Source organism: Doryrhamphus excisus, linkage group LG11, assembly GCF_037039965.1.
Source record: "Doryrhamphus excisus strain RoL-2023G ecotype Guam linkage group LG11, RoL_Dexc_Guam_v1.1, whole genome shotgun sequence".
Lineage (NCBI taxonomy): Eukaryota > Metazoa > Chordata > Actinopteri > Syngnathiformes > Syngnathidae > Doryrhamphus > Doryrhamphus excisus.
In genome coordinates, this window is record NC_136367.1 from 8975576 (window position 1) to 8996923 (window position 21348).

Below are 21348 nucleotides of genomic sequence, written 5' to 3' on the forward strand. Positions count from 1 at the left end.
GCATTTACAGTTTATTGATATAGAGGTGGGGGTAGAAGTCCCATGGTGGCTTTTAGTTTTGAGTTAACATGAGAACCACAACATGGGGATCAAATTATCATCGTCATTATCATCAGTGGCCCATTTGGTAAATTCTTTAAATACTTTAGAACATTGAGAAATTCCAGCAATTAGTAAGCAGTTGTCACTATTAGGATTAGGGCCAAATTAACATTTAAAAACCCTTGACCACAGGTGTATTTTCACAAGCAATAAAATAAAGACTGTATTTATTCTCCTCTATTCTGTCATGTAATACAATTACCCCTGGATTGAAAACAGACAGATACATGTGTTCTTTTGCTCATTAATCTACTTTGCTGCTTAATGGTCTAAATTCTCTCAGTAACAGTTAATAAATAAAAGTACCCCATGTCGTTTAGGGCTCCAAACAATTCGTCAATTCTTCACAATTGAAAATACATTCATAAAATGCATTGCCCACAAAAGCCACAACTTCACTTTAGCTTGTCAACAGCTACAGTATGTCTCCCTTCATTTGACCCAGTATGCAAAGTCCTTCATGTTTTTCCCCTCCATTACCCATCACAACACAAAAGAGCAGAACAAGTGAGGCAAATCCACCACCTTCACCTCAAGATAATTGCTGAGCTATGAAACAAAATGACAATAGCCCCATGAACAGTTTTCTCGTTCCTTGACCACTAAATGTTGAGCTGCTTCCCAATCATGTCCAGAACCACCTCCTGCAGTATTACTCACATAAAGTTCCCTATTTTACTATTGACATCATTTAAATAAACCCATTTGACCCAGCTCCAGCAAGTAGTTCATAATGTTGACCTCTATTATCAAAGGACCTCTCATATGGCAATGTAATGAAATTCACAATGCCTCCTTGACTAATTGAGCTATGTTAGTAATTCCCCACACCACCTCTGAAAGCAGCCTTGTTTACTATGTTGCGCTGTATGCTGATGAGGGTGCCGTAGAGTGCATTTAAAAACATGTGCAAGTCATGCACCTTACAAGACCTGGAGGTTCACTTCTACATTATAATTATTATATACACCACATTTTCCTGGATACCTCACTTGCTTGTGTGTTGAACACAAACCACAACCATGTGGCTACATGCTTGTGGTCAAGTTATCTGTTTTTTTTTTTTTTTTTTACAACCTAATTATTACAATTTGTGCACCACATATAAGACTACTCTAAGGTAGCATGGACACAAGGCAAGAGCTGATGTTTTAGTTCCTGCCAAAGACCCCCTGAGCAGCTGATGTGGCGGCAGATTGAAAGGTTCTGTTGGTCAGGACACCATTTGAGAACTCCTGTTGGGCCTTGGTGAAACTGGCTCCTGTACGTCTGTATTTGGAGTGGACCTTCATGGACAGGAAAAAGGTTCGAGTGGTTTAAATCAAATGAGGTAAACCAGCAAATGAAGTGGCAGTGACAAATGGCAGTGTTTACCATACATTCATTTGTGGCAGTCTATTTGTCAATGTCAGATAGTAGATGAATGACAAGTGCATTATCTTTAAAATCAACACTTACATAGAGCCCAGGAAACATGATTTTTTTTAACTGCCTGTGTGTTTTAATGAGCATACACGCACACACATGTACCGTTGTACAAAACTACCAGCACTACCAGCATCCGTAAGTCAACTTCACGTTCTGTTGTTAAAGGGGACCTATAATGCTCTCCGACCCTTTGTATTGAGTTGTGGACTCCTATAGAGCAGCTACACACAATAAACTGCACAGAAGGCTTTTTAGATTTTGCAGAATCTGCACCTATTCCGGTTGTACTTCCTTGGTTTTGTGCTTCCTGCCAAAACATTGTTTTTTTTTGTTTTTAATGTATTCCACCCACAGCCCGCCTCCGGCTACTCCCACTCCCGTGATTGGTTACAAGCCCAAAGAGCTTTCTAACTACGAAGGAGCCCTACTTTCTAATATAGTGGGTATAGGAGCTGATAACAAATGAATCAAGTCTTTGGAGAGCTAATTGAGAAGGAGCTACTGGCAGCTCAGGAAGATCTGGTGTACTCAGAGTGGTAAAGTCGCATCGCTGGTGTGGAAACCTCGCCTGCTTGAGGAAGAGCGTTCATTGTGGGACACACTTTGTCAGAGGTGCGGCGTGGACGCGCAGCATGTCCAAAACGAATGCACTTTTCCCGTGTCTGGCTCCAGCAACAGTTTGACAGATTCCGCATTAATGTTCACAAAAACAGTCCATAAGGAAGTCTATAAGGATATCCGCTCCTCTGTGACATCACCAAGGGCAGTCTTACCACGCTTTCTGAAACCGAGCGTTCTGATCCATACCAAACTTCTTTCAAGACTCACTTCCAAATGTGCAAACCTCATTATCTGAAACTATGGCATCGTTTAACACGAGAATACATTATATAATTTATTATAACTATATTTATAGGTCAGAAAAAGAGGGGAAGTCTAATAGGTCCCCTTTAAATAAGGTTTAAAAACATGACATGTCACACATTCCTGATGACACACGCAAACCCTGGGTGGACTTTTGCATTATGGTCAATTATGCAAATTTAACAAACACATCACCTACCAACCACCCCAAATAAATTGCAGTCCTGTGGGAAACACGGAAGAGCTGCTGTATGCTTGGTCAGAACCTGGACACTTGTTACCTTTTTTGTTTTTCTATGCCTGAAAATTTTATAAGAAATTGGTTTTAGCATACCATTTTCAGCAGGATGACAGCGAGGATGGCGTTTACAGTGAAAAAGCCTGCCACAACCATCATGACCACGGCCACAGCCAAGTTTATCCTGATCATACTGATGGATGCAATCCAACCACTGTCAAACACACATACAAACACTGATGACTGACCATTCTGCGAATCAGCACAGTGTTGAGTGAATATAAAAGAATAAGAGCAGTGAACATTTGAGTAAAACTCACCAGCAAATCATGAAAGAGGATAATAATGGAACGTTAAAAGTGATGCTATTGAGAAGAAAGCCAACGAGAAAAGATAGGCACACTTACAAAGTATAGCATCCCTCACAAGTTAGGACAACAGGAATCTGTCAGAGAGGAAATACTGTAGAGGCCAGAATACCACACAAGAAAACACACCATCCCGTGCATACAGTACACACACAACATACAAAAAGTTGTCTATGTTAGAATGACAACCATTCATGCACTTCAAGCAAAACTGCACTTTTGTAGGAATTTTGGCCATCATCCACAATCCTTACTATGAGACATGAACATATGCTGTATGTCTCAGTTTTCTGTGCGTTGTGAAGATAAAACTGATAAAAAGAGACAGCTCATTACTGCACGTACGTATGGGAAACACTTATTCCGTTAAAAAGCCTCCTTTTTATCTTTACAACATGTGTTCATGTCTCACCTAAGGATTGTAGATTCCCCCCAAAAGTGAAGTTTTCCTTGAACACAGTGCTTCACTGACCTGTTGCCCCACTTGGGGATCCCCACACTCTGGATGATGTACACAGCCGCTTGGAAGAAGAAAACAAAGAAAAAGAAAAAGAAGCTGAAGGAGCTGTCAGACCTAGAGAAGGAAGACAAATATCTCTCATCAGTTACTTCCACGTTATCTGGGGTGCTAATCAAACTCATCAGTACTCTGTAACAAGAACACATACATCACATTTAAATGAATTTATCACCAACTTAAAGCACATCAAAGCCCATTTTGCTCACTAGCACAAAGCTAGCCAATTAGTACAGTGTACCTGAAGGCCTTGTAGACGGGTCTGTACCAACAGACGAAGGACACAGGGGTGAAGAGTATGAACCAAAGGATGGACAGACCAAAGTCGACACCATACTGAGTGTCGGCAGTGAAGTAGGCCAGGCAGGCCAGAATGTTGAGAAACAGTGTAGCACTATGGACTGGTGACAAAGAACCGCAGACATGAACTTCATGAATTAACACAAGGATGGAAAATAGGGTCAAATATTAGTTTGTGAATTTTGCTGTTAGAGACTTGTTGCAAGTTATCGCAAACCTTGATTGCAGTTGTTACTACCTAGGGTGGCCTAACCAGGTATTAGGTTTAGGGGGAAATCCATTTTCAGAGGACCATAGAAGTCTGGATTTGTTTTCTCCCTCAATGATAAAAGTTCCATTTAAAAACTGCCTTTTGTGTTCTGTTTGGTTGTAATTGACTACTATGTACATTTCTTTGATGATCTGAAACATTTAAGTCTGACAGACAAAAACAAAATCAGGAAAATGAGGAATCAGGAAAAGTTCTTTATGTCTGAGATGGCTTATTTACTACTATTATGGGTAATATGAGTGTAAAGGTGACTATATGGGTGTTAAAGTTTATGTCTGAAGGGCTCTAATAATGCTAAAAACACATATTTAGAATATTTACGTTTGTAATAGTAGACTTATGCATGTTTACATTGAATGAGATGACATTAGACATGATCAGGATGCTTCAAGATGAGTGGGAGACATACAGAATACTCACACATCCACAAGTAATACATTCTCTTGCAGATTCTGCGATATTCCTCTGGAATTTCCTGCTCAAAGTCCTGGTAGAAGCATGGTTTCACAGGAAAGAACTTGGGCAAGGGAGGCCAGTTGTTCTCTTTGACTAACGGTCGAAATCACAAGGTTGTGTTACCTTCTATTGATGGGCTAAATGACATGCTTGACCATTCATGCCATCGTTACCGCCAGTGTTGTGGGTTGCCCTGTCCTGAAGCTCCTGTTCCTTCCTCTCCAACTCCGCTGCTTTCCTCTCCAGCTCCTGTTGCTGCTTGATCAGGTTAGCTTGACCAGCAGCGGCAGCAGCAGACACCTGACCACCAACGGACAGGAAGCTAGCTTACATACAACAACCAACAAGATTTCCTTTCGGTAGCCTTCAGATTATCATTCATTTGACCAGCGTTTCCCAACCTCCTGTTGGCCATGGCATATATTTCACGTTAGAAAAGTCTCACAGCATGTATCATGGCTTACAGATGGTTATTCATGGACCTTCTGCCATCCAGCCGAATGTCACTGAATTGTTCTGCCTGTCACTATGCTATACTGCACATATTTGTCCTAAATAACCAATACCAATTGTGAAAAAAGTGAAAATGTATCATTTCCAGCATGACATACTAATATACCATGGCACAAGTGGTTGGGCCTCACTGACTTATATGATAGCTGTAAAACAATAGCTTGAGACTTGGACATTCAAAGTCACAACACACAGATGTAAAAAAAATGACTATTTCCATAACATCATGTGCGCGTGTCTCACCTGTGAACTCTGCTCGACAGAGGTTTGCAGTACGGCAGGTTGAGATGAAACAGCTGAGATGGGGATGGTTGTATCAGTGCGATCCGTCTGGTGAACATAATTCAGGTTTTTCCAAATGGGTGTGATGAAAAATTTAAAAGTGATTGTAAAACTTCTAAATTGTAGTACAGTTCTTATGATAATAATAATAATCCCAAATAAAGATCCCACACCACGTTGAAACTCAATTCTGAAGCCCCGACGTCACTCCCTATGAAGGGAACACACTTACAGTAATACACACAAGCACAAACCTCATTAATGTCTTAAATGGCTTATTTACTCTGATTATGTCGACTATATTGGATAACACAAGTGTAAAGGTGTGTATGTGTTTTATTTCATGTCTAGAGGGCTCTAAGAAAGTATTAAAAAAAGATATTTAGAAGGTTGTAAACAGGTTTACTATGCTAAGAAATATTCCATTTAGAAATAAGGAATCCTACTTCACAGAAATTCACTTTACACTGTCATCTCTCATTTACTGGTTCAATCCAAACCAAATCCATAGCTATCTTAGACATAAATGATCTCATCAATGTAATGTTACTGACACATACAGACCGCTGTAGAATACTACTCTAATACCTATTTTTACACTCATTAAAAACAACTTTAGTGAGGCATGTCTACAACAGGAATCACCCCAGCACCATGCTCTTGTTATTAGTCATAAAATGAACAATGAAAACATTGCCTTTGCACTTCCTTAGGCATTTATGACAGCTTGTTTGTTTCTTTCTTTCAACTTTTTCCTGATTGCAGAGTCACCACAGCGGATCTTTTTGACCCGTATACTGATTTTGGCTTGAGCCCTTTAAATTCCGGATGCTTCTTTACACAATCTACCGCTTTATCCTTGATGTTTTATGCCATTGATGTGCTATTATTACAGTAATAATGATGTCAAGCAGTGAGATTTTAATGACTAACGGTATGGCTGTAATTGTGTTTACTATCACAGTTCATGTCTTCATTGTTACTATTGCTACTGGTAAGTTGGACTGTTTCATTTCACTGATATCATCTCCATTGTGACCCTTAGCCATCATTGATATTTAACTCATGCAGTCCTGTTTGTCACTGTTGTTGTTATGGGAATTCTTGTTGCTGCTGTTTTTGTCTCTCTACTGTCCCACCCCCACCCCAGTTTCTCTTCTTCTTTTTGTCTGTGTTTCTTCTTGCTTCGGTGCGGTCGCTCCAAATTCACATAACAAAAACATCAAATAACGGCAAATAAAATTTCATAGTACAGGGAAGTTGTAGCTTACACCTTTCCTGACACAGAGCAAATCTGATTAGCATGCAAGGGCATTTAGATCAGCAATACTATCTGCCCCAATGGCTGGACGGGACACAAAATACATAAGTAAACAAACAAACAAATAAATCAATTCCGGATGCCTTTCCTGACGAATACCAATTATGCAATTGACCTTATTATTTGTCATTTCCTCCAGGGAAAAAAAACATTTCCAAAAGATGACCAACGTCCTGAAATGGAATGGCTTGAACTTTGAGGTTCCAAAAACCGACACTCACCAGTTCAGTTGTGGCGAAAGGGTTGTATTCTCTAATGCCATCTATGGCTCCTCGGGTGGCCTGAGTGACAGAAGCATCCTGAAAAAAAAAGTTACAATGTTCAGTGTTTCCCATGCATTCATTTATTTATTTGTGGCCTGCCACTAACACATTTGGACCACCACAGAGATTTGGTTCAGAATCGTCCATGTTCATGTAGACAACCTTATTTGGTTCTGCTTATGTCATGATTGGTAATGCTGCTTTCTATCGGTGGAGATGCGAGTTCTGCTCCGCTTCAAGTGATAGACTTGAACGGTAATGGCTTTATCTAAGTGTTTTTATTGACGTTTTGGTATCATTATAATAGGAATGTTTACATGGTAAGTAGAACCTGACTGTTAAACTAATTAGCTATTTGGGTTTACCAGGACATACCAATTTTAGACTACAGGTTTTAAAAAATATATATTTTAAACTATAGTTTGACACTTATGTTTATGCGGTGGGATTTCTCCTATTTTCTGGAAAACTTTCGTCATTGCCATCGTCAAGCCATGCCACACTCCCGTGGGAAACTCCTTTTTAAAACAGTGGATGGCACTGGAAGAACATTTTAATTTGAGGATGGGTTGGATCCAGGACATTTTCCTAACCATATTAAGAATGAAACAACTTGTGGCTTTGTAGCCTTTGTTGCAAGTTCTTGGGGTAAAACTTGGTAAATATGTACAAAAGGTGAGTGTGCACGCCACCAAAATTGCTACAATTGACAAGCAACACAAAAACACATACAGTATACACCGACCCAGTCAATACATGGACAGGCGTCCTAAAGGGACCATATTCCTCAAGCAGTAAATGATTTACCTAAAAGTATTTAGGGTAGTTTAGAAATGGCGTTTCCTAAATACCAGCAGGCACCTGTTAATGAATATACCTGTGCAGGTAAAAATAGCCATCAAACACCATTCATACCACGTACACCTGCCTTTTCTTTATGAATGTACATCTGGACTACATTGGACTACATTATACATTTATTTATTGTTACGTGTCGTCGGTCAGGAAATGTTGAGGCCAAACCCAGCAACCGACCAAACAGGTTTCAGTAGCATAGCTCCTACAGCCTCAACGACAAAAGTCAGTTCTCACCTTAAAAAAAAATACACAAACGAAGTCTCACCTGGAACGGATTTACATCCACTGGATCAGCAAAAGGGTTGCTGTCTAAACCCGACATTGTCGTGAATGCTGTTCTGTTGATAAACAGGACAGACGCCTTCTTTCACCCTGGCGGCAGCTGCTCCTGATAGCGCTGTGAGTTTCTGCGCATGCGTCACTCCACAGGTAGACACGTCATAGCACGTTGACGCAAATTGTTTAATGATTGAGGGTTCCAATGGACGAGTAACTCCTGGGCAATGGGAAATCATTCGCAATATATAAAGTGGCATTTTTGCTCAATATCATTTATAACAGAAGTTGGGACAATTTACCTTCTATTTCAGGGGTGTCCAAAGCGCAGCCTGTGGGCCATTTGCTACCCCTGGTTAGTTTTTTATTTTATTTTTGGGGGGGATTCAGCTTTTGTGCGTCCATGACAAAGAATTAATTAATTGAAGGACTACATGTAAAAATGTCCTTACCTGACAACATAATAATCCAAGCTAAACGACTGTTTTCCGAACGGAGCAAAGCATGGATTGCACAATGGAGATCATCATTACATATGGGAAATCAAATGTATCAACATCTAATGAAGTACACCGTATAGTACACCAGTGTATGACTACAAACACCTTGATCGATTGCAATAGAGGTGCCACATTTCCTCAAGAAGCTTTCACAAGACATGATTTGATTTAGACCAAACAGAAGAGTCAAATAAAATGTAACTTTAAAGAGACACGTCATATGGTTCTGTTATTCGTCAAATAATTTACAGTGTGACAATAGATTTCAATAAGATGACATTTTATTTCACTATACTGTACATATGGACTGGACTGTACATTACAGTTGCTGTATGGCTGTTAAATAGTTAATGCAATGATTATACACATCTGACATGGTTCACAATGTGCTGGTCTTGGCAGGAATACACACCAGCTAACTTGGTCCCTTTGATGGTGGTATCTCCCTAGCAGTAGGAGCAATTAGCACACATTTTAATTCACACTTCAGTATATCGCTTCTCATGAGCAGCTGGCATATCAACGAATAAAGCCTCCATTCCCAGGATCTGTTCTCCCACAAAAATCATTATTAAATATTTGACTTCAACTACCCAGCAAAAAACTGGTGTTCTGGCTTTGTGCTGAATATTGTATATTAGATACTGTATATAAGATCATTTGAATTTCTGTGACATGAAAAATTCTTAAATACATGTAAGCGAGCAACCACTGTTTACATTGATTGGTATGACGTGTAAACTCAAAAAGCAGCTAACAATTGTGAGACTTAAGTTCCATCCAACAGCTTTTCCTGACGTCTTTGTCGCACGATGCTTCAGCGTTCAAACCCTGGAACATTCCCTGGTTCTGTAGTCGCTGCATATTGGAACATTCCCTTTACTCTTCTCTCCGTATCAGTGCGTATCCTCTTGGTGCCGACTTGGGCACTGCCAAGGCACTGTGAGAGCTTGGCTGGATGCTGTGTCCGCAAGAGAGGAGTAAACTTTTATCTCGATCTCGGCCCCCACACAGCAGTGGAAACACTTGACATGGCACTTGGGGACTATTTTTTGACAAGTTTGAAAGGCTGTGTAAGAGTGTTTGAGGACTGGAGAACATCCAGGGAGTGTGTCCTTCATACCATAAATTCATTACTGCCGTACAAAACAAGCTGCTGCTGCAAATCTGCTGGGTCCATGCCATGGCTACTGCTTTCCCTGGCAAGCCTCTGAGATAAATGCTTGACCCCCCGAAGTTTGTGTTTGCCCTTCTCTGGACTGAAGGTACCACGGCTAGTAAACTGTGGTCTTTCATCAAACATGCCCTCCAGCTCTGCAGTAGGACTGGAGTTTAAACTGTCAGAGCAGGAAGCTTGAGGTGCATTCTTGGAATGTGTGGCCCCGGAGCTTGAGCAAGGAGACCTGGAAGTGGAGTGGAACCGGAAGCCGCGACTGGTGTTGGAAATTGGGGAGGGTGATAGCTGAAAGTGTGATGAGGAGGAGAAGGTGGATACACTGGAGCAAGAATCCACCGAATCTAAGGAGTCCGGTTGCCGTCTCAGCGTGCGTTGTCTCGGGCTCTTCACATCAGATCTGCGAGACCAAGGAGAAACAGGACCTCTCTCTGCATGGACGATGCAAAGGGATGAAACATTAGTTTTCCTCTTTTTTATGTATTTTGTAAAACACATACAGAATAATGTCCAGCAGAATGATATACGAGTACAGTAGATCCCGTCTATTTGCGGTTCGGCATGCGGTCTGCCACATACTTCCATGCATTTTCTTACGCTTACCAGGGTCCGGCCCATGGGAGCAGCAGTCTCAGTGGGGAAGCCCAGCCTTCCTTTACCTCTTCCAGGTACATCAGGAAGACACAAAGATGCTCCCAGGCCAACTGTGAGACATAATCCTGCCAGCGTGTCCTAGGTCTGCCCCTGGGCCTCCTTACAGCTGGGTGTGCCCAGAACACCTCACCTCACTGAGGGTCACAGCCTGATGAGGCCATCAATACCACATCGTCTGCGAATAGCAGGGATGAGAGCCTAAGGCCCACAACTGGATGCCACCGACACCTTGGCTGCCCATTGGACACTGCAAGGGACACGGTCAAATGCCTTTTCCATGTCCACAAAGCACATGTAGACCGGTTGGACAATCGCCCATGGAACCTCCAGCACCTTGCGTAGAACTGCTCCAGTGTTCCGTGGCCATGACAAAAACCACATTGCACCCTGCCGAGGTTCGACCAATGGTCATACCCTTTTTTCCAGCACTCTGGATTAGACTTTCCCAGGGAGGCTGAGCAGTGGGACCGCCTTATAGTTGGAACACACCCTCCGGTCACCATTCTTGAAAAGGAACACACCCTCCAATCACCATTCTTGAAAAGGGGGACCACCACCTCGGTATGCCAATACCGAGTTACTGTTCAAGACTTCTACGCAATGTTGAAGAGATGGGTCAGCCAAGACAGTCCCTCAGCTTTCACAGCCTTGAGGAATTCATCTGGTTTACCGGGGATGACTAAGACAGAGGTACGGAGGTGGGGGACTATTAGTAAGCTCACACCAGCTCACTGCCTCTCCCCTACGCCAACTCCAGAGAGGTCCAGCCCCTCTCAAGGAGTTTGGTTCCAGAACTCACTGCACCGGACCCTTAGGTTTGCCCCCGCAAGTGGTGGGTCTCGTTGGGGGGAGATCCTGTGTGTTTTTTTCAGACTGGGCCTGGTCGGGCACCACAGATGAAGGTTTGACCAAGATACTTGCAGATTTCTTTTCTCTGCTTAAATTTCAATTTTTTTTATACAGATGGTCAATATATCTCATATCTTTACCGATATCCATTATACCAATATTGTCCAGCGCTTCATTTCTGATACTGATATACTGTACTCTTACAGTCTCAATCCCTCTTACAATCTCTTACAATGAATGACCTTACTCTTACAATCCCTCAAACTAATGTCAAGTCATGTAATAAATGAACATACGGCAAAATAAAACAATTCAATATGCAATGTAACTTCTTGAAAACCTGTCACCTTTATTTTAAACATTTAGTCTCAATAAAATAGTCCAATAACCTATACTGCAGACAAAAAAGTTAATAAATTAATTACAAATAAATGAAACAATGGTGTAAGTACCATGCTGTCTATGTCTGCATTTGTTCCTCAGTCTGGAAAACCAAAGTCAAATATGTCTTTTGGGTTCACCAGATATTTATGGGTTCACACATTATTTGGGATTTTTGGCCGGTCCCAGAGGTTCTTGGAATGTAACCCCCTCTAAATCTACTGTACATTATTTACATGTGGGACACGGTGACATACCAGAGAAGTCCGAAACGGTCCCTTCAGCGTCCACATTGAGGTTTTCCGAGCTGTCACCTGTACCAATAGAGGCCTCTGACTCCAGGGTCTCGTCATCCGATGCTCGTGGTTCCAGAGTCAGCATCTCGAAAGTCAACTCCTCTCTATCAGAGCAAACACTCACATTAAAGCGAGCGAGCTCAGCTTGCATCATTAGAAACAACGTGCCAATCAAGTGCAGTGACAGCATTTACTTCTCTTTTTGCAGGTTTTCAATTTGCTCCGTCAACACTCTCTCTTCCTGCTGCATGGCTGCGTGCTGATGCTCAGAGATTTCAGGCAACGGCTCTGCTCGCACATCTCCCTCGTTCTCCTCTTTTACGGCATCTGTTAAAGATGGCAGCCGCGGACTCACAGGAGGTGAAGGCGAGTGGAAGCTCAGTTGCCGAAAGTGACCTTTTCCCTGGAAAACAAACAAATGGCTGTCTTCACACAGACTCCAAATATATTTGATGCATTAGAAGTTGTTGTGTAGCACAGGATCAAGCGCTGTCCTACATACAGTGGTGTGAAAGTGTTGGGCCCCTTCTTGATTTCTTATTTTTTTGGTATGTTTGTCAGACTGAAATGTTTCAGATCAAACACATTTAAATATTAGTCAATAACAGCACGACTGATCACAATGAGTACTTTTTCAAATGAAAGAAAGTAACTGAAATCTAAAGGTTTCTGAGGCTTTGGGACTCCAGCGAAACACAGTGAGAGCCATTATTCATAAATGGCAAATACATGGGGCATTGGTGAACTTTCCCAAGAGTGGCTGGCCAACCAAAAATTACCCCAAGAGAACAGTGAGGACTCATCCAAAAGGTCACAAAAGACCCCGCAGCAACATCCAAAGAACTGCAGGCCTCATTTGCCTCATTTAAGGTCAGTGTTCATGAAAAACACTGGGCAAAAATGGCCTGCAAGGTAGCGTTCCAAGATGACTGAACAACATGATTGACTTTGGGAAAATACTCTGTATTGTGTGCAAAAAAATAAGAACATGGGGAACAAACAAACAAAAAGGACAATAGAAGGTAACATGTTTTGACTTTGTTTGAAAATAGTAGGAGGCTGCACCGCGGACGAGTGGTTAGCGCGCACAACTCACAGCTAGGAGACCCTAGTTCAATCCCACCCTCGGCCATCTCTGTGTGGAGTTTGCATGTTCTCTCCGTGCATGCGTGGGTTTTCTCCGGGTACTCCGGTTTCCTCCCACATTCCAAAAACATGCTAGGTTAATTGGCCACTCCAAATTGTCCATAGGTATGAATGTGAGTGTGAATGGTTGTTTGTCTATATGTGCCCTGTGATTGGCTGGCCACCAGTCCAGGGTGTACCCTGCCTCTCGCCCCAAGACAGCTGGGATAGGCTCCAGCACCGGCGACCCTTGTGAGGATAAGCGGTAGAAAATGAATGAATGAAAATAGTCAAGCATTTTCAAGGCCTGTGAGTTCTCAGGTTGCATATATTTTCATTTAGCTGAGTTTCAAATATCTCAAGTCTTTTAATCACAAATGTTTGCAAGATTAGTTTCCATCTACTACAAATGAATCATTTCAGCGATTTCAATATTCATACTGATTTGAGATCCTGATTTGAGCTCAAGTGTGAGTGCAGGGTAGAAGTGGGCAGGGGAAGGAGGGAGAATTGTGGCCATGTCTGGTTGAAATCCTCCAGCTATTAATGTAGGTTTATGGATAAAGTTGGGGGAAATTCAGATAGGACAAAATATCTTAAAAACAATGGATTTTATGGCCGTCCAAGATTTATCAGGAATCGGAGTGAACAACAGTCACATGATCTTTAATCTTACCATTGATCTTCGAATGAAAGTTAGTCTGCACTTGGCCTTATTCTCAGCAAACTCCAGGGTATTAATATCCTTCAGTCGCAATCTGTACTTGGTCATCTGTTCTCCGATGATAAGTTCCACACATCTATGGAGAGACATAAACAATACTTATTAGTCAGACAGGAATAACTGTTCAATACTTCATAGACTTAAGATGAAGCAAGATTAAATACCTGAAATAATTCTACTTATTGTTTACTAACAACATTTGCTTGATACAACTAAAATGGCGTTTTGGCAAGTACAATTTTCTTGCCCTGTTGGCACATTATTTATCTTATTTTAAGCAGTATAGCTCAGATTTTAGTATTTAATTTGCTTGAGATAAGCTAAGTGGTCTAACAAAACAAGAAAATAAATGCATTTCAGTAAAAAAAAAAAAAAAAAAAAACTGACCCGAACCTTGGATAGGATTCGATTTTTGCAATATAACAGATTAGGCATTAGGGACCACCAACATATGGCACCAAGTAAGTGATTGAGACACCTGTAAAAAATTAGATTTTTCTCTCCCTCTGCCTTTTCAACTCGTGTCTCCCAGCAACTATGTTGGCATTAGAGGACCACTGGACAAAGTGCAACGCTCACGCAACGCTTCACAAAAGAAACAACGCTTCAAGACACAAACATGGTCCAAAAGTGGTATGTGTATGCTGTACATTTGACCTGTATTATTACCGATAGAAAAAACCTGTTTCGGTCAATGCGGGGAAATTTGCGTGGTATAGTCATTTGTACAAATGAAAAGTAAATATATAATTCTTAAATAATATTAGTGTCTTGTATTGGCACTTGAGTACAGGAACAGGCTGCGTACGCTGTGGTCTTGCTGATGTCCTGCACACTCTGAAGAGGATCAATGGTGTCTGGGCAGCGCAGGATACAAGGAGCAAAAACAATGGCCAAGGCATTCGCTGACATACGGTTTGTCTCTTCTTGCAAAGCAATCCTAAAAGCATGAATTTAGTGTCAAAATACTCCAACATTAATGACATTTAAAAGCCTAATCAATAAAAATAATTTTATTGAATTTGATTACATGTAAGTGTTATTACCTGACAAGATGAAATATCAGCCGTTCCAGGGTATTCAGGTGAGTTCTGCTGAGTTGGTCAACAACGGAATACACCCCTCTGATCATTTCTTTTCTATCCTGCAAAGCTAAGGAGGCAGAACCACATTTGTATTCTCAGATGCTCACAGTAATACAGTAGCGAGACTGTCCAGTGGGAGGGCACGTACCCATAGCACGTATAAACTCCTCATACAACTCAAACGTCATCAGAGGACTCGGCAGGTCTCGCAGCCACTGCTTTAACACACTAGCAATCACATGGATGTTGTAGTCATCCAGATTCATGCTGTCCACATCTACAACACGACAGAGACGAATGAACAATCTGGAGCACACCCCGCCCATCATATCTACTGTAACCCCAAGTTACCTGTGTCAAGCCCGTGCTTGAGTTCTTTAATTTTATTGGTGGAGCCTGATTTGCGATAAATTCCCTCAGTGTAGAGGCCGTGCATCTCGATGTAGTTGATAAGCTTCTCCACCACCAGGGGCACTGTTCGCTCATCATTTGTAAGACGGGACACTTCAACACCAAATTGTCTCGGTGACAGCTCTGGGTCAAACTGCTCAAACACATAAAAGCACCGGCCTTGGAGAAATGTCATGATTATAGTCCTCCCTGCCCCACGCCCCCCCCATTGTGTTTGAGAAGCAATGCCATGGACGCGTGTACAATGTGTACAAATGCAGATAGAGTATACCAATGCAGTACAAAAACCATACTGTAATGGTAGTATGCTTTACAATGAAAAGCCAAAAAGTATTATATTTAAGAGTGTTAAAACCAACGTAGTAGCTCACACAAAGTACCATGCATACAGTAACACAATTAAAGTTATGGGACTTTAAGACACCAAGCGTGTGTACCGTGTTGACCGGCTCACCTTTTTACTGCATTTGGTGGTCGTCTTTTGGCAGCACTTTCTGTGGCAAGCATACCGGCATACTGGGTAAACACAGCAAGAAAAATCAAACACATCATTCCAGTTATCCACAAAGAGGCAGCGTCTGCTCATTTTCCAGTTTAGTCAAGCAAAAAAGTACTAAAACAGTATTGGCGAGCATGAGGAGAATATCCTGAGCGAAGAAAGGAGAAATTGTAAGGAGCAAATTCTGGAGTCACTGAGCCACAGACCCCATGAGTCCAGTTGAAGACAATCTGATTAGGAATGGCAGGGTGTGTGTTAGAGCAAGTTCGTGGGAGTTTATTTCCGAAGCATCAGGGTATTGTTTGTGCAATTACACTATTCTACCAACATAAGCACTGTGATGTTATAATATACTGTAGAAATAGAAGTGGGAGCAAGTCTCGAGTGTCCTGTCAACCTCAAGTAAAGACATGCAAGTCTTTGGACTCAAGTTTTGAGTTGAATCTCAGGTCTCAGGTCAAGACTCGACAGTCATTGGCTTGAATTGTTCGAGTCCTGACAAGACAAAATCACTGTTTAGTGTCTCCCAGAGTGCTTTTAGTGCACGATGGTAATGCTAATGGTTTTATTTCATTTGAACATGCATCAGATTCCAATTGAGTGCATCCCATAATCAGTTCCCAGATGTCCAAAAGGAGTAGGAAGAAGCAAAGCTTATTAAATCCTACCCCTCCATCTGGTACTTTTACAATCACTAACTGTTACATTTGTTCACTTCCTGCTTTCCTAATGTTTGTCCCGTACCGAAGTACTCGGTGATATGAGCATCCAATGCCATAATGGGTACCATAGTAAGTGTCAATATAGTGATATATATAGCACATCATGACTGGTTCAAGACTCTTCATCCTTGTATTTAGCAAACATCAACTGCTTGTATTGTTTCTTGAATTGGCTCATCGTTGTGCATTGTTTGATTTCCTTACTCAATCCATTCCATAGTTTGATTCCACATACTGAAATGCTATGGCTAGCATAACGTAGTCCTAGCATAGAAGTGTTTCAAATGTACTTCTTCCCTGAGACCATATTTCTCCTCTCTTGTAGAGAAGTATTGGATGACATTTTTAGCTAATTCCTTATTTTTAGCCTTATGCATTATTTTAGCTGTTTGAAGATGAACTACATCAGCAAGTTGAAGTATTTGTGATTTTAGAAATAAGGAGTTAGTATGTTCTCTGTAGGCGGCATTATGAATTATCCTTACTGACCTTTTTTGCGAGTAAAGATTGCTTTTATAGTTATTAGCCCATATTTCCACACAATAAGTAAGATATGGTAGAACCAGAGATAGAACCACGATAACAAGGATCTGCATACATTTCAAAGATCACATCACCTTGCAGGCCACTCTGACCTGAAAAACGTTTGGGGTGGCTCTCAATGCTTGGTTTCAGAGAGTTTGACGTCACAGTGAAGCGGACTTCCTGATATGGGCGTGCCCGGGTACAAGCTGTTAGCCGTACAAGCTGAGTGGGACCAATAACGGTGGAGTGGGCGTGCCCAGAGGTGGGCCGTGGGGGGAATTAACAGACCATTTTGGAAGAATAGGTGTAGATTCTAGGAGCTCTTGACAGCTTTCTGTGCAGGTTATCCACAACTCAATACAAAGAGCAGGAGGTTAGCATAATAGGTCCCCTTTAAATAAGCTCCTTATATATATAGTATATATAAAATAGGACTATATATATATATATATATATATATATATATATATATAAAATAGGACTCGACTTAATTCATTACTTATTCACTTATCACACATCACTTATTCAGGATTCAGTGCACAGAAACGTAATGTACATATTTGTTGCTCGTTCTGAAAACCTGACTGGACTGGACTGGCTTCCTGTTCCCCAACGCATTCACTTCAAAATTATTCTCATAACCTACAAAGCCCTCCACGATCTGAACCCCCATATCTCACAGACCTTCTCCATCCGCACAATCCCCCGCATCCCCTTCGCTCCTCAGACTCCAACCTCCTGGCACTCCCCTGTAAGACCAAGCTCCGAACCTGGGGAGACAGAGCCTTCTCCATCGCTGCCCCCACCCTCTAGAACTCTTTGCCCCATTCACTCCGTGCTTGCCCTGACCTTGCCAGTTTAAAAAAAACAACTAAAAACCCACCTCTTTAAATCTGTTTTTAATGTCTAACTTCTTATACCTGACTGCTGTGCCCCGCCCCGCTTTTACTCATGTTTTAACTGCATATTAACCAATGAATGTTGTATTTTGGTGTGTCTTCTACTCTGTTTACTTGCTTTTATTTAACTCAGTTCTTCTGTAAAGTGTCTTTGAGTATTTTGAAAAGCGCTATACAAAAAAATGTATTATTATTATATTGAAAATCTCAAGTACTTTCAAGTCATCAGACTGAAGTCCAATTCAAGTCATTGGTGTCAAAGTCAAGTCAAGTCAAAATTGTAACTCAATTCCAAGTATCTTCAAGTAAGTCAAGTAAGACAAGTAAGTCCAAGTATCATGACTCGAGTCCACAGCTCTGTTAAGTAGCCTACAATGCAGTGTACACCGTAGCACTGGCAGTCAGCATATTTCATCATCCAATCATGCTTGATTGACATTTAAATTCAAGAACTAGGAGCAACAAAAAAGCTTTTCTCAGGATGTGGATAAACTTACATTTGCAAACACTGGCACGGTCCATCATCCATATGAGTGATGAGCAGTATTCACAGTATGTGGGGATGCTGTACTGAGTGGATTTGAAGATGTGGCCGTTATGTTCCTCCACCTGCAGATGGCAGTGGAGTACATGTTTTACTCGGGTTTAAAACTTCATGACAATACACAATATAGACAAAAAGTACTTAGCCACACCCACTGTTGGGCTAAACTTCTTAGTTTAATGTTCCTTTGAACAAACTTGGAAAATTAGACCAGTGAGACACTCCATGTTTCTTATACATACATAGGATCCCCGCTAATGATAAGTTGTTAAGTTGTACTGCGTGTAAATGAGATGCAGATTTACCAATGTAGGGCAAAATCAGATGGATTTTCTACCAATATATGGCCGCATTTTTCACACACATAAAACATTTTCAATTAAAAAAGTCGCTAAAGCTGGATTGCAAATACGCAGGGACCCTGTCATTGAAGTGTAGTAGGTCACTACTCAATGTTTTAGGATAAGCATCATAAAACGATGATAAGAAAGAAGAGACTTACAATGTCTGCATCTTTCTTCCTTCGCTTTTTGTGTTCAGGTTTAGATTGCTGTATAAAAAAGACAAGGAAATGAAGCTTCCATCCTATATACTCAGAAGGGTGATATTTAACCAATAAATATTTGTAATTATGATAAGTTAGTGTTGGCATTACCTTACTGAGGGTGCTATCCAAAGGTTTATACTCAGTCATGAACTCATCCAAGAAGACCTTGAATGTGTTAACCCAAACTTTGACAGGAGACTCGCTCCAGTCCCTCTGCTCCTGTCGCATGGTCTTCTCCAGGATGTGCTCAAACAGAGCATAGAGGTCTTTGTAGCGGATGCTCTTACCATCATCCATCTGCAAGAAGGACAACATTTAGAGAATCATCATGTCGGCCCAAGATGATAAGTCGTGTTTGAAATTCCATAACACTCCATACTGCCAGAGCCGTGGAATAGGAGTTGAAGATGTTCAAACGAAATTCCTTCAATGCTTTTTTGAATACAACGTCCACCATGGTGTCCTTTTTGCTGTCTTCTGTGTCCAAATCACTGATCTGCACAAAGACAAAACTTAAATTTGACACTTGAATGTGAAACAAACAAGACGCTTTGAGAATCCTTACCTTCTTCATGAGGAAGTCATTCATGCTCCTGTAGTCATTGGTGCAGGTGAGTATCTGCAGAGCGTCACTTTGCCACTGGGTGGATTCCACGGCCACACTGCTGATCTTCACACTGCGCCTTCGCTTCACCTTGGGAGATAGTTCCTTGTTCTCCTTGAAGTCTCGGTACCCACGCTCCAACATCAGATCTGGACTACAGCGAGGCGACATGTTTTCTTGACCTGTTCAGCCCAGGAGAATCTCTGTCAGTGATATGTGGCATGCTTATATTTTCTTTAGGAAACGTAAAACATAAGACATCATCCAAGTGTCCAACAACTCGAGATGTGGATGACCTTCTCTCAGCAATGGCCCCGTTTCCCCATCCTCGCCATCCAAGGAATCTGCCACACAAATCAGCTTCTCTCTGGAGGTTTTCTTCTCACTATGCTTGGTCTTGCCCCAGAATCGCATCTTCCCACGAACTCTGTTAAGAAGTGATTGACATTTAACATTTGGTTTAAATGACTTTTTTGATGGATTTGTTGCTTTCAGTAAAATTGAGACACACCTTCCATCCTGCGAGTTCTTGCGCAAGGAGTCCACTTTTCCCAAATCTCCTGATAACATAACTTTGTGCAGATTCTTTTTTTCCTCTGAGCCTGTGGGCTGAAAAAACAATGTGCAAGAACTATTAAAATGATTTGGCCACAAAGACAAACATTTGCCTGAAAGACTTTGTCAGCTTTGACAGCTTGTCAGTAGATGGCAGCATTAGAGTATGCTTTAATGCAGTACTTGTTGCATCATGCATAATACTGTACCTCCTAATACAGTCCACTAAACAATTTAGTGACAAAAGCGTAACTGCTGACAGAGAGAATGGTGTTAGTGATAAAGAAGAGTCATCACAAGTTACAAAAATCTGAAGGGTGTGACATCTAAAGCTCATACTTAAAAGAGGAAACCCAGACATGCAAATATTGTTTGGGAGTCTAAGACAACCTGTGAAAAAGGTCAAGTTATGTTAGAAAAGTGGTTTAGCAGAAGGTTTGTGAAAACACATTTCAGAAATTGCAAGACAGTTTGTACATCATTGCACATTTTGGGGGGACATTTCAAAATGTGTCTTCCACTGAGTGAGTTGACTAAAACAGATGTAGAAGCTCAGTAAAATGAAGAGAGGTCTCTACGTTGTTGGGGTTAGAAGAAGACAAACAGATGTGAAAAAAAACTGTAGAGGGCCAGGATTGGCATCAATGGCGCCTGTTACCATGTCAGAGTCACTGAAACAGGAGCCTCCTAAGCCTTCCTCTGTGGAGCTCTGCTTGGAGAGGGCTACAGGGGAATGTTGGGGGCTGGTGCCATCATAATCATCCTCATCTGAATCGCCCCCAACAGAATGGATGGGGGCGCGGGTGAGGAAGTTGGAGCGAGTCCGTGACATTCGGGCTTTCTTTTTTTGGCCTGCTCTGCCAACCTGGAGTTTACCAGAAGTGATAGTCATGTTTGAAATTCCTCTGTTTCTGTCATAGTCTTCTTTTTCCTAGTTGAGATGCAGCACTTGCTACTATGCTACCAAAATGCATTTAGGCAATCATTCATTCATTCATGCATCCACATTGAAGACAATTTAAAGGGGACCTATTATGCTCCTATGGAGCAGCTACACACGATATCCCACACAGAAACCTTTCGAGATCTTCCAGTTCCAATTCCAACTGTATTTCCTTGGATTTCCAAAACGGTCTGCTGTCTGTAATTTGTTTCACCCACGGCTCGCGTCCGGGCACACCCACTCCACTGTGATTG

The 21348-nt window shown here is 41.5% G+C and overlaps 2 protein-coding genes across 10 annotated transcripts in view; both read right to left on the minus strand.

Annotated features, from left to right (window-relative positions):
* Window positions 1–1149: 1149 nt before the first annotated feature.
* On the minus strand, window positions 1150–8225 carry LOC131133515 (secretory carrier-associated membrane protein 2). 2 transcript variants are annotated; one of them, XM_058078944.2, is made up of 9 exons: window positions 8047–8212; window positions 6882–6959; window positions 5301–5387; window positions 4718–4844; window positions 4509–4637; window positions 3759–3918; window positions 3473–3574; window positions 2729–2846; window positions 1150–1388 (listed from the first exon to the last, which is right to left on the minus strand). In XM_058078944.2, exons 1-9 carry the CDS (start codon window positions 8101–8103, stop codon window positions 1254–1256), a joined length of 993 nt encoding a protein of 330 aa, XP_057934927.2. In that variant the 5' UTR covers window positions 8104–8212; the 3' UTR covers window positions 1150–1253. The 2 variants fall into 2 exon arrangements, with proteins under 2 accessions (XP_057934927.2, XP_057934928.2); XM_058078945.2 differs by lacking the exon at window positions 2729–2846 and having other exon boundaries at window positions 8047–8225.
* Window positions 8226–9215: 990 nt separating this feature from the next.
* The window catches only part of myo9aa (myosin IXAa), a 112301-nt gene continuing 100168 nt past the window's right edge, over window positions 9216–21348 (minus strand). For 6 of the 8 annotated variants that reach the window (XM_058078937.2, XM_058078939.2, XM_058078938.2 and 3 more), the window contains 17 exons: window positions 20810–21016; window positions 20108–20205; window positions 19893–20023; window positions 19558–19778; window positions 19372–19488; window positions 19101–19289; window positions 18948–18995; window positions 18399–18510; window positions 15711–15772; window positions 15197–15389; window positions 14994–15122; window positions 14807–14912; window positions 14569–14700; window positions 13713–13836; window positions 12106–12314; window positions 11873–12015; window positions 9216–10162 (listed from right to left, as the gene is read on the minus strand). In XM_058078937.2, coding sequence (XP_057934920.2) covers window positions 9675–10162; window positions 11873–12015; window positions 12106–12314; window positions 13713–13836; window positions 14569–14700; window positions 14807–14912; window positions 14994–15122; window positions 15197–15389; window positions 15711–15772; window positions 18399–18510; window positions 18948–18995; window positions 19101–19289; window positions 19372–19488; window positions 19558–19778; window positions 19893–20023; window positions 20108–20205; window positions 20810–21016 — 2709 coding nt within the window. In that variant the 3' untranslated portion in view covers window positions 9216–9674. Of the gene's footprint in view, window positions 10163–11872; window positions 12016–12105; window positions 12315–13712; window positions 13837–14568; window positions 14701–14806; window positions 14913–14993; window positions 15123–15196; window positions 15390–15710; window positions 15773–18398; window positions 18511–18947; window positions 18996–19100; window positions 19290–19371; window positions 19489–19557; window positions 19779–19892; window positions 20024–20107; window positions 20206–20809; window positions 21017–21348 lie in introns of those variants that run through there. The other 2 variants (XM_058078940.2, XR_009130882.2) reach the window with 2 other exon arrangements.